General features: G+C 44.3%; 1 protein-coding gene across 1 annotated transcript in view; it reads left to right on the forward strand.

Annotated features, from left to right (window-relative positions):
• The window catches only part of VPS13D (vacuolar protein sorting 13 homolog D), a 243,709-nt gene that overhangs the window by 86,186 nt on the left and 144,626 nt on the right, over positions 1–12,897 (forward strand). Inside the window, 5 exon segments of the mRNA XM_044914385.1 lie at positions 1,537–1,677; positions 3,970–4,092; positions 6,470–6,544; positions 10,127–10,232; positions 11,246–11,398. Coding sequence (XP_044770320.1) covers positions 1,537–1,677; positions 3,970–4,092; positions 6,470–6,544; positions 10,127–10,232; positions 11,246–11,398 — 598 coding nt within the window.

A 12,897-nucleotide genomic window follows, 5' to 3' on the forward strand; every position in this document is an offset into this window, starting at 1 on the left:
CCTAACCGTTCAGCATGTTTAACTTTAGAATACTGATCCAAGTCTTACTAGTTGAGAGAGACTCTTACAGGGCATATGGAAGCCATTTTCTGAGAATCATATATTTTCCCAGAGCAAATCTTGCTTAGTTTTAAAGTTGTGTGAACACATTCAGGTCACTAAGTGCCAAAGGGTGCGAGGAGACAAATGTACTTACTTGATGCTACGTATTGGATTGGATTTCTGTTGGTCAATCACCTGATCTGTGGCTGATGGAGTCTAGTTAGAAAACTGTTAAAAATTAACTGTCTTGAAAAGTTGAGTCTTTAAAAACACAGGGAGGTACCATTTTTCTCATCCAGCAGACTGGCAAAAATTAAGTGTGACCCTGCTGTGAGCCACAGAACTCTAACTTCTAGCCATTAGAATTGGAAGTTGGTGCAACCACTTTGGAAAACAATCTGACGTGTAGCAAGGTTGAGTATAAGCATTACACTCCTTCTAGGTCTATACCCCAGAGGCTCTCTGGCCCACGTGTGCTCGGAAACAAGTACGAGACTGTGGTGGTGTTCCTCCTCATAGCTATAAAGCTGTGGCCTCAAGGGAATATTTCGCAGAAGTAGAATGAATACATAGATTGTGGTGTATCCATAAGTGGATTATAATTCACTGGAAAATAAGTGTGCCACAGCTACGTGGCAGTGATGTGAGTGAATCTCAGAGGCACGCTGTTGGGCAAAAATAGAAACTTGCAGAAGAACGCGTATGGCTGGATTCCATTTATGTAAAGATCCCCAGTAGGACAAACTCACCAGCATGTTCTGAAGAAATGCATGTGTGTGGTAAAACTATAAAGAAGAGCAAGGAAATGATTAAAGCTGCAAACTAATGTTTACTTGGGGTTGGGTGGGAGAGGGTTGGTGGGAAGGGGGCCTGACACGGGAGAGTGGCACTCAGAGGCTTCAAAGGGACTTTTAATTTTCTGTTTCTTAAGCTGAATAGTGGCTGCATGAGTGCTTATAGTAATTTTATTCTTTAAATCACACGTAGACGTTATTTCCATACCTTTTGTACATATGACATTTTAAGATTAGAAATTTGAAAAACTTAAGTTGATGAATATCCAATTATGCTGTACCTGTTTCTTCAATCGGTGGATTCTTGATGTTGGCAGGAGAATCGGATTTAAGGGTTACTTCAGCCACCGGTAGTACTTTTGCATCCTGAGTCCGAGACTCCTTTTTCTACCTTGAGGGGATCAAAAGCAGATCCTGCCTGCTCTTTAAGAGAGAGGGCACATATACTCTGTGCCCTTCTTCCTCCCACCTCTGGAAGACCATGTGGGGCACGTGTCTGTCCTTCCACTCACATCCTCTAGACAGCACAGACATCTGTAGGGTGACCTGTAACTGAAGATGGTGCTTTCACTGTGAAATCACATTGGAAATAGAAAGCTGTTAAGCTGTAGTTTGTCCTTGCTGAGCATTTGTGAACAGTGTTCCCCTATAAACTCTTGATATCTGCATAACAGATGTCTTATTTCCTGTGTTCTCTTAGGCTGGGAGCCATTTATTGAGCCATGGCCATGCTCTGTATCTTGGCAACAGCAGGCAGCTAGTCGTCTCCATGCTCCTCGACTGAAGCTGGAAGCCAAGGCCAAACCCCGTTTGGATATCAACATCACCTCTGTGCTAATTGGTGAGTGGAAAGTTGTCTCTAGAAGATCAGTACCTTTCTGTACATAAGTTCCTTGTCTAGAAGACTGTTAATCCTGGTTTAGCAAATACCTGGGCCCACACTGGACATCACTTACTCACCGAGGCTGCTTTCCTGATAAACCCTAGCCGGGCCTTTTTAGCCCATTGCTGCAGAGTTGGCACCCTTGTTAATGCTATCAGTGATCAAGCAAGAGCTCAGACTATTTGGGAAACATAACTCTCTCTCTGTTTGGGATGAACTCTCTCCCTGATGCGTGGTCACAGGTTTTTCTTAAATGTCCTAGGAGTGAGTTTAGATTCACTTCTTTCGGGCTACTCACACACAGAATAATTCTTAAAAGGTATAGTTTGACATTGTCTTTACAGTAGGATAAGTGGCCTGTACTGTGTCCCATCAAGTTATCATGTTGACCTGACTCTGAAAATCACTGGGTTGAAGGGTTGCCAAGCTAACGATGCATATTCTGAACGTTTCTTTGAAAACCTTGAAATGTATGTTCCCAACTCGATTTGGTGAGTCGGAACCACCCTATGCTTGTATTTATGTCATCTAAGAGAAGAGTAATGTTATCATGCAATCAGGTGTTGCCTACCTTTGCTATCAAAACCCACACTCACTGTTTGAATTATTGATCTACATGATCTGATTTTTGATAATACTGTAGTTATCTGAGTGATAACACTACTGTTGCACATCTGTGAACTTTCTTCAGTGCGTGTGATCGAGGCTCATAGGATATCCATTGGCTTATTCCATGTCAGAATAAGATGAAGAGAATGTATAGTGAAATGAGACCATAAGTTCATTGATCCCCAAATTATAAAACCACCATTTTACATTATCAGATTTCATTCAGGAAATTTGCCCAGATAATTGATCTGACGGTCCTTCTGTACTGTATTATTTTGATCCTGTGTCATTTCTTCTATAATGTGTTCATCTGGAAGTTTAGATAAAGTTTAGGGTGGTGTTTTAGAAAGCTACAATAAAAAAGAACTTACTTCCAACAAAAGAATTTTATTGATATTTCTGATGAGCATCTGTCTATTTAAAAATGGCTTCCAAAAGGCATTCTTGTCTCTGGTAAAGCTGTTGTTTTTTTCACCTCCAATTCCTTATTCCTAATACTGTGCTGAAACCCAGAAATGTTACTGTGACCTCTTAGTATTTAAGTAAATCTTATATATAGCCAACTATTGGAAATGAAAACCAGAAACCAATAATTTCTGTTCTAAAAAATATCATACCTTAATTAGTAGAAAAGGTCTTTATCCAGGGGTGGTGCATCATAATTATTTTGTTAACCTGCCCTTCCCGTTATACTTCTCCTCTCAAAACCGTAAAATCACTCCTGGAGAATTGTCTGCTAGATTTCAGCTTCCTGAGATAGGTGTTTTTTTGTTTGTTTGTTTGTTTTTGAAACAGCTTCCTCACTGGTTTTTCTGTCTCGAAACCCTGTCCCTTAGCATGACATAGCATACGCTTCACAAACTATTTCTCTTTTCTAGACTGCTTTGCTATGTCCCTACCCTAGTATGTTGGGCCAGAGTCACGCCAAGGTATTCAGTGTTTTCTAAAAGGACTGTGTACTTTCATGTCTTTAAAATCTTTGTAGGGGCGCCTGGGTGGCTTAGTCGTTAAGCAACTGCCTTCGGCTCAGGTCCTGATCCCAGGGTCCTGGGATCAAGCCCCGCGTCGGGCTCCCTGCTCAGCGGGAAGCCTGCTTCTCCCTCTCCCACTCCCCCTGCTTGTGTTCCCTCTCTCGCTGTGTCTCTCTCTCTGTCAAATAAATAAAATCTTCAAAATAAAATAAAATCTTTGTATATGCTGTTCTCTTGGCCTGGGATGTCTCCACACCCTTAATCCCATTGGTAGGTAAACTCCTGATCTCTGACCTGTGTTCATTCCTCACGGCCCAGAACAAAGGTCCCCACACCTCTGAAGATTCCTGTGGATCTTGGTGTGTACTCTGCCACTTCTGCCAGAGCAGAGTGAATCTTCCCCTGTTCTGTGCTCCTGTAAAATTTTATTGATGTCCTTGTTTTAGCTCCTTCCGCATTATGGTTCTGTGGTGATGGTTGCTTGGCTAACATTGATTTCTTCCAGTGGAGCCTGAGTTCTCCAGTGGACAGACTTTCTGAGAACCTAGCAGAGCGCCTAGCACGCAGTTACCATTCAACAAAAGCTAGTTTTGCTGAATAGAAATTATTTGACTTGAACCCTCAACCTTTTCTATTTCCATACTTAATATCTTTGGGGAATTCTTTCTAGACCAGTATGTAAGTACCAAGGAATCGTGGATGGCAGATTACTGTAAGCAGGAAAAGGAGATAGATTCAACCACATCAGAAGACTGGATGGGCTCTTCAGTGGATCCTCCATGCTTTGGACAAAGTAAGATTTTTCTCTACACATGTCTGAGTAAATCACTGTTGACCAACACAGTCATGTTTCATTGAGAAATCCAAATAGAATCATCATTTTCTGTGAAAAAACCTACAGGAAATTCTGACTGTCTTCTATAGTTCTGTTTTAATCTTTGCAGGAGACATTTTTCTGGCACAAAATACTGAATTTTTAATATGGGCTCCAATTCCACCTTTGTGGGAGAGAAAAGATGTGCAATATACAGTCTTCTAAATTCTGGTAACATTGCATATGAGCTGTGCGCCTGAAACACATCAAGATCAGCCACTGGTCAGTGTGTTTAACTTGGCAAAGCTTTCCAGTTGATTTGGACTTTTGGACTGGATTTTAAAAGCTATCCTTTCGGTTTTCCAAATCTAGAGGTGCAGAGTTTGGATATATTCTTGAGGTGAGGGCAGGCAGGATCCCACATGGAAGAAATTGTTAAAAGGAGGGCTCCGTATTGTTCATAAAGTAGGAAAGAATTGAATACCCAGCCTTTTGAAGAATAAGCAGTCCGTTTGTTCTCTGTTAACGATGTTTTCTTTCCTTATTTAATGCCTCACCATGGAGCTCTGATTTCCTTAGAGCTGGGGAGACTGGGGCGGCCAACCGTGTAGTCCTTAGTTGTTCCATAAGCCATTGTCCTCCAAATTCAACTCAGCCCCAACTCTTTCAGTGTGGTTTCTTTGGGGAGTCCTGGCTGGACTTCACATGGCTCATGAATGCCTAAATATTCCATCTGGTCTGCAAACATGTCACGGGAAGATGGATTTTCTTAGTTTGTGAAGTATTTGAACGGGTTCGTCTCTCCTCAGGGTGTAGAAGTGGACTCTCTATCTGCCGTGTACTTCTGGAAGGAGGGACAAGGAAATGTCAGCTATATTTGCTCTCTGTATTCCCCAGTTGTTGCTTCTGAGTCTCAAGGTCATTGCTTAGGAGCCAGGGCTGTTCAGATATCATCAGCTTCAAGTCTGGCTCCTGTAACCTTCCCAATTTGTGTGTAAAAAGAATGTTAACAGTCTACCCAGAAGACTCTAAATAATCTTTGTAATATGTAATGTGTCCTAGAGAGTATGTTTTGGAAATTATTATTCATACAAGGGGATCTTAAATCCAGATGCAGTGTAAACACGAGGAAGGCCTAATTTCAGGAATCCAATGAAGGATTTTCTTTTGTCTCTACCCCTCCACCTTTTTTAAAAAAAAAACACTTTCTCCTCTTTCTTTGTAGTTAATAAGCTGCCTTCTCTGTGTTAAATGCCATTGTGAAATTAAAGCTGGATTTTTATTTACTGACAGATTTTTATGGTTACTTAGGCTTGCAAAAGTAAATCTTTTTAATTAGACAATACGTGAGTATACCTGAATTTCCAAACCTTTTTTCCTACTGGACGTTCCTGGGCGGTACCACGTGTAGCAGATGGGATTGTATTCTTTTAAGAGGTCTACTAAATTAATTGTGGGGAATTTGTCTTGAAAGTCTGTAGACTTGAACCTTGTTGAACAGATCACATCTTTCAGGTCCTCCTACTCATGAACATTTAGTTACACCCCCCCACCCCCAAATTTGTACATTTCATTCAGGCCAGCTTCAAAATGAGCCCTTGAAATAGAGATCCTTAAAATGAAATTCAGCCTAAGGGAGCTGCTGATTTCTCACTATTTCTTTAGCAGGGGAAAGAAAACAGTGGCCTCGTTTTTTACATCCTTGTTGGCTTTGTTCAGTAAGGGCTGCGTTTCTGCAGGTCGACCCGCATGGCATGGCCCCTTATGCACTTTGTTAGTTTGGTATTCAAAGGACATTTGATGGAGATATCAAATGTAAACGTTCTAAAACCTTCCATGTTTAATTTATAGTATAAGTAATACTATGCCGTAACTCCTTGGTGGAGACTGTTTACACTTGGAATGCAGACTGACTCTTTCCCTTGAAATTTCGGGACCCCAGGGGATTAGCACGCCACCGGCACTGCCTTTTCCGAGTCGGAACAGAGCAGCTGCCACCCGGTCTCGGTAACTTTTCCACGCCGTTGAAGAGCATACACGCTTCAAGTGAAAAAGCCTCACAAGACTTGTCATTCCGTTAAAGAGAATGTTGACAATGTTTTCTTTCCCCCGTTGAGAAAAACAGGAGCACGCTGCTGTGACACATCCTCCACAGTAAAAGCTAGCATAAAAATGTCCCGCTCGCTTTGTCATGTACTTTCTTAGCTCTTAGCAGTCACTGACGGGAATGATCCTGGAACTGCATGGTGCTTGCTATTTTTATAATGTACTCTCGTTGTGCTTATGTTTTGGAGGTGAGTCTTCTTATTCACTATATTTATTCTTACCCTCTAACTTTGTCTCTCCTGTCTACCAGGCCTCCCCCTTGTCTACCTTAGAACTAGGAGTACAGCCAGTCTGACTAACCTAGAGCACCAGATCTATGCTAGAGGTACAGTATAGCCAAGCGAGGGCTTGTTTTATTTTCCTGTTTGAAGAACCGCCTTGTACATCAATTTTCTGTGAATGGGAGCTGAATGGGATACCCCAGGTTTGAGCACTTCCAGCTGATGAATATGACGCCTTATATCAGGAGCGGGCGATGTGCCGTGTCTTCCGTCCACCCTCACCCTCGGAGGGTATGGAGCCAGCTCCACAGTGTATGGGGCAGAAATACCCAGCATCGGAGGGTTTCTCATTTTGAAAAGCGAGGAAATGGAGCAGAGCATTCTCCGTCAGGCAGTGCTACAGGTCTTTGTTTATAGAATCCTCAGTGAACACTTATTCTTATGGCAATGCAAGGGGCTCTGTGGAGTAGACGTTATCATGATCAGGAATCAAGTGAAGAAAAAATTTACCAGTAAATATTTGCTTAGACACAAACCTTGATTTCTTCAGCTATAAATTGAAGTGCTTCAGAGACAGAAAATAAAATGTGCCCTATTTCTGTCTCTGACCCTTGAAGTAAGTATGATAGGAAACACCGTAAACCTCCATGAATGGGAATCCCACGATGTTCATTCCTTTAGTTGTTTGAAGGAGTGTGATTTAATCGGCATGTGTCTGTACTTGGCTAACACCAGGTCCTGCCAGGGTCATGATATATTTTGTAAAAAAGACCTTTTGAGCTTCCTCTACCAGGGGTTCAGACTAGGGGTGTTCACGCATGGGGGCAGTACAGGGGTTTTTCCTGCAAGGTTTTACCGAGATGGATGTGTAGGGGAGGGTTCACAAAGGAAGCCCATGATTGAATCTTCATGTATTAACGGATTTAGGTGCTCAGCTTTTCTACGTCTGTTATTTCATCTTTCGGGCTAAGCAGCCTGGGTGCCTTAGCTGATGAGGGAGACAAAGTAATTTGCCTTCATGCACATGACCAGCTGGTAGCAGGCCTGGGACTTTGATCTATTTCTTATGATTTACAAACCAGGTCCTTTCTGATGGACTGGATGCTCCTATAGCATGAAAACTTAAACTGTTTATAAGGGCCACATTGCTCTGTGCAACAAGTCCAGCAGGCTAAAAATTTCCTCAGCCACGTGAAGCCCGAGTTGCACGTGAGGAGTCTTAGGTTCTCTAAGCCTATGACAGAGTGAAGTCTGGTCACTCGAGGCAGATTTTCTGGGGCCACCAGGGAATACTGCTCTCTTGGATGGACTTGGGAATGTGGTTCTCTGGTGCTGTGCCGAAGACAAGTGCACAGTTGATTGAGACCCTAGTGCAGGAGATGTCGGCTTTATCCCTGGTGTCGGGTTTGGATTTGTGAGCACTCCCATGTTATTTATTCTCAGCGAAGTGGGCTGCTGAAGTCTGTGCTGGTGTGTGTAATCAGCACAGGAAGCTTGGGGACCAAAGCTGTGTGCCTACCCTGACTGCTTCATTCCAGAGCCACATGCTTGTGACTGTCTTTATATGGGTTCCTAGCACTTTCTTCTGTATTACGGTGTGATCAAAGCCATTTGCCACCTGTTCTTTTTTAAATCTAATTTGCAAATGGAAACTTACAGTCTGGCTCACAGTGGGATATGAAAGCACATCTGGCTCCTTTCCCTCCTGGGTCCTTTATCTGCTGTAGTAAAGCAGCTCTCTCCTGCACTCCTGGAGAGGGAGGTGCCTTTTAAGGTGGCACAGTAAGTGCTGTTTAGCCAGCAGACAGCTCTTAAATCTTTTACTCCCCCTCTGCTCTTGTCACCAGCCTCACAGCTACTCCTTAATTTTGTACTTGATGTCATGTTTTTTTTTTTTTAAAGCCAACCTTGGGAACTAAGTGAGGCCATTGGCATGAGAAATGGGTGTATTCTCGGTGGTTATCTAGGAGTTATTCTAGGAGATTATTGTCAGAAGTATGTGGGGTGTTTCTAAAGACTAATCACAGAATTGTAGGGACACACTGCAGACTATTTGTTTATTTATCGGATTACTGTTTCTCAGACTCCATTCAGCCACTATCCTTATCAAAACAGAACTTGCCTTAGCTTATTTTTTTTTAAAGATTTTATTTATTTATTTATTTGACAGAGAGACACAGCAAGAGAGGGAACCACAAGCAGGGGGAGTGGGAGAGGGAGAAGCAGGCTTCCTGCCGAGCAGGGAGCCTGATGTGAGGCTCGATCCCAGGACTCTGGGATCATGACCTGAGCCGAAGGCAGATGCTTAACGACTGAGCCACCCAGGCGCCCCTTTGCAGCGTTTTATAGTACAAACTTCTGAAAACTTTAGAAGACACAAAGGAGAAGAAAAAAAAGTGATTACTTTGTAAAAGGCAGTAGCGATTACTGACTTTATCACCCTGGCCCAGGCCTTATTCTAGCTGTGGGAGAAGGCAGGGTTTGCTGCTTGTTTTGCTGGAACCTTGTGGACCTGTAAGGGACATTTAATTTTGCTCTAGTGTTCTCAGTGGGCAGGTGCGGTCACCTCGAGATGGCATTTTCCACAACCACAGACCATGTGCGTCCCGGTCTTTCTCAGGCTGTCTTTGTGCGTTAAAGCTGGGCATGCAGGAAGAGTGGGCCATGCCCTCTTCTGTTGGTAGAGTCCACGCGGCGTGAGCACGTGGCTGCTGCCTTGGTGGTTCCTGCCGCCACCTCCCACTTTGTCTCAGTACCACCACGACCCACCGACCGGGAGAGGAGGTGCAGGCCCTTGCTAAGAGGAACTGAGCCTCTCCCCTCGGCATGCCCATGCTGGTCCAGGCCAGACCACACGGCAGGGCAGTGGTGCCCGCAGAAGGATCTCAGGGCAGCCTGGGCACTGGAAAGCCATTTCTGGCCACATGGACTCTCACTTCTCTCTGGTTACAGTCAGGTCTCTGGAATATGGGTACTTACACTTTTGGATTGATCAGTGTTTCTTTCCAGTTTCCCTGCTTAGAAGCTATTTTGTGAAAAGAAACCATACTTAATGCTCCTTTTGTAGTCTCCTCAGTGCCTACCTAATAGCAGACGGTGGTGGTATCGATGTAAAAAAATGAGCTAAAAATTCCATTTAAAAAGTTTTGGGATAGTATATTTCTGATCTTCCAGGGAGGGGGAAAAAGCTATTAGTTGAAAAGAATGTTTTTTGTTTTTTGTTAAAAGATGCGTAGTATGACTGAAGTGTAGCTCTTATAGAAAGGGAATCATCTTGGACAAAGTTGGAATAAGTATGTGCGCTGTATCTTGCTACAGTTTGGGTCACTCACTGAGAATATATTCTTTGGGACTCGTGGGGCTCCATTTCTCTGTCTTGATTCCAGCCCGGTTAGGGCCTGCTGCCTTCTCCTGAGTTAAGGCCCATGAGAGTCGTGGGAGGATTGGGGTCTGGGAGTTGTCCCCCATCACAGCCAGTTGTTGGGGGGACCGTCACCACACAGCAGGCAGCAGAGGACACAGAGATCCCATGTGTCCCATCGACACACCAGTGGTGGCTCCACGTCTGTGGCCTCCACCGTCCACCCCTTTGCATGAGAGACAGGGGCACCGTATGCAGGTCTGGGGAGGGTCTCTGCTTCCCAGACAGAGGCCTATGCTAACAGCCTTCCTATCTTTGCCCGTAGCAGAGGTGAAGACCCCCAAGCGCCGGCAGCCGTTTGTCCCTTTTGCTCTGAGGAACCACACAGGCTGCACTTTGTGGTTTGCCACCCTGACCACCACGCCCACCAGGTAAGGCCCACAGAGTGTGCCCCCCTGAGCCGTTTCTGCCACCAAAGGCTCTGCAGGACCAGCCCAGCAGTGCAAGGTGGGCCCCTTCTGGAAGCTCTTAGGATTGTATTTGAATCGATAACTTGCTGACTTGCTGAGATTTATGACGGAGTTGGAAACTGTAGCCGGAGAAGCAGGTCCCGAGTCTGAAATATCCAAATTATGACCCCAGCCCTGGTACACACCATGTTTAAGGTAAAAGTCAAGCAAATTAAGGATGTGAGTAGGAAGTGGGAAGGAAAAGCCATCTCGTCTTTTCTCCTCAGGCCCCCCCCCCGCCTTTTAAAAGAAGCTGAATGTGGTTATTAAACCAAATATCCTGCATTTTTCTTCCAAGACGGCTTTGAAAACACCTCCCATATTCCCCTCCCATTTCCCCAAACAGAAAACAGTTCACCCCAGATGGAAATGGGTGGAGCTTGGAGAACAAAAGAGAATTTACCTGGGCCTAGTGAGGATGTTCTCTACCAGCTTCCTGCCCATGTAGACCTTGGCTCTCTCCTCCAAATACATGCTGATCTTTCCCTTTAGGGAACGAGGTGCATGAAGTAAATAACAGAATTGGCCAATTCGAAGCCACGTTTCTCCTGCCGTCACTAAGTATGGTAATGCTCCCGAGGAGATGTTTGTTTTTCAAAAGTGGTTTAGGTCTGTTACATTCCAGATAGTCACTTAAAAACTACTTTTGAAACTCATGACTGAGTTTACATGTCCCGCTATGTACTGGACTCTTGCTGGAGGTACATGGTGGTGCGGTGATCACTTTCAGCTCTTTCTAAAGGTTCACCAGTGCTGCGATTGTCACAAAGATAGTGGCAGTTCCTGACCTCTTAGGTCATCCAGGGAGCCAGGCTCTCTGGGCTGCTTCTGTGGATCAAGCTCCAGGAGGGTTTCTGCCCCCAGCCCCGAGCTCTGGGTGAGAGGGAATTGAGAGAGAAAGACAGACAAGCTGGTATTGTCTGATTTGTTTCCAGGGCTGCGCTGTCCCACAGTGGGAGTCCAGGGCTCATTCCAGAAGGCAATGGCACATTTCTTGATGATGCTCACAATGTTAGTGAATGGCGGGAAGTCCTCACGGGGGAAGAGATTCCCTTTGAATTTGAAGCAAGAGGAAAGCTTAGACACAGGTAAAGTGTGGTTCATTCTTTTCCTCTCCCCAAAATATACTGTATAGATCTGTATGTTACAAAAGATTGTCCCTAGTTTTTTGCCTTTTCACTTACCTTTATTAATGATTTTAATGTTTCATTTTTTTTAAAGGTATTTTGAAAACCAATGTTTCCTTTCGCTATTTTGGAAATACACTTATTTCCATTAATTATCCCTTTAATTGACATGAGAGGTGATGGGGCCAGTGTGTTGCCCATAATTTGGTTGAGGCATAGGCAGGTGACAACACTCAAGTTCATTGTCTCCTCTCCGAGCCTGGTTTTCATGATGCAGTGGTGATGGGGTTTTTGTGTGTTTTTACTTTTTTTTTAATTGTAGTATGGTTGACACATAAGATTACATTAGTTTCAGGTGTACAACATAGCGATTCGAGCACATTATCCTGTGCTCGCCACAAGTGTGACTTGTGACTACCATCTGTCACCGTGTGGCATTATTAAAATGCCACCACCTGTATTCCCTGGGCTGTACCTTTTCTCCCCGTGACTTGTTCATCCCATAACTGGAATGACATGCTATTCTTAAAAGGTTATCAAAGCATGTTGATTTCGGTTTTAAGATACGTGTGTGCCACATAGCTCTTTGAGCAAGCAGGTGGTTTCGGGAAGCAGGGCCAGCAATGATAAGAAATTCTGATTCTAAGGAGGATAGCACTGACTCATCGCGGGAGACCGCTAGCCCGTGCACTGTTGAAACAGCCAGCCAGCGGTTTGGAAAAAACATGAAAGAAGGTTCTCTCTGGCTACTGAGAGGTCATAAAATGTCCTTTTATTTGCAAACATGTTTAAGGGGAAGGGCTCTCCAGTGGATAGTGAATAGGTTAAGATTTTAGCATTTGGGCCTCAATCCATTGTCAAGCCGAGCTGAAATTGAAGACCCCGGCTTTGGCCTTCTGTGCTCTTACGCTTTCATGGAGCTTGAAGTCTTTGTGTGCAAACGTGCTCCCGAGTGAAACCGTTCTTCCTTGTGCACAGCCCATACCAGCACACATTATTCTCTCAGGGCCGGGTTCCGCTCTTGTACCCCACCCCTCCCCGCCCCCATGACTGCACAGGAAAGATCGAGTTTATAAAATCACCATGCCGGACACATGTACCTGGAAGCCACGGTAGAATTTCCAGGGACGAGTGGTGGGCGTGTTCCTGTTCCACAGAGTTCCTGGAGAAGCTAATTATAGAACTGCTGGCTGTATTTCTTCATCAGCTCTGCCTCCGTTGTGTCAGAAAGGGTTTGACCTCTTTGTCATTTCCGTTCTGGCGTACATGTCTGGTAACCCATTTCAAGTCCCACTGTTCTGCTTGAATTCATCAAAATAAATGCCTTCTCTGGCTTTTCCCTCTTTGGCACACTGTACCCCACCTCCCTGCCTCCCTCCCCCCTTCCTGTCAGCTTCAAATCCAGTTCCCCATTTCAGACTTCTGGCTTGAATTAGGCAAAATCTAAAATAGAATTAAAT

This window comes from Neomonachus schauinslandi, chromosome 4, assembly GCF_002201575.2.
Source record: "Neomonachus schauinslandi chromosome 4, ASM220157v2, whole genome shotgun sequence".
Classification (NCBI taxonomy): domain Eukaryota; kingdom Metazoa; phylum Chordata; class Mammalia; order Carnivora; family Phocidae; genus Neomonachus; species Neomonachus schauinslandi.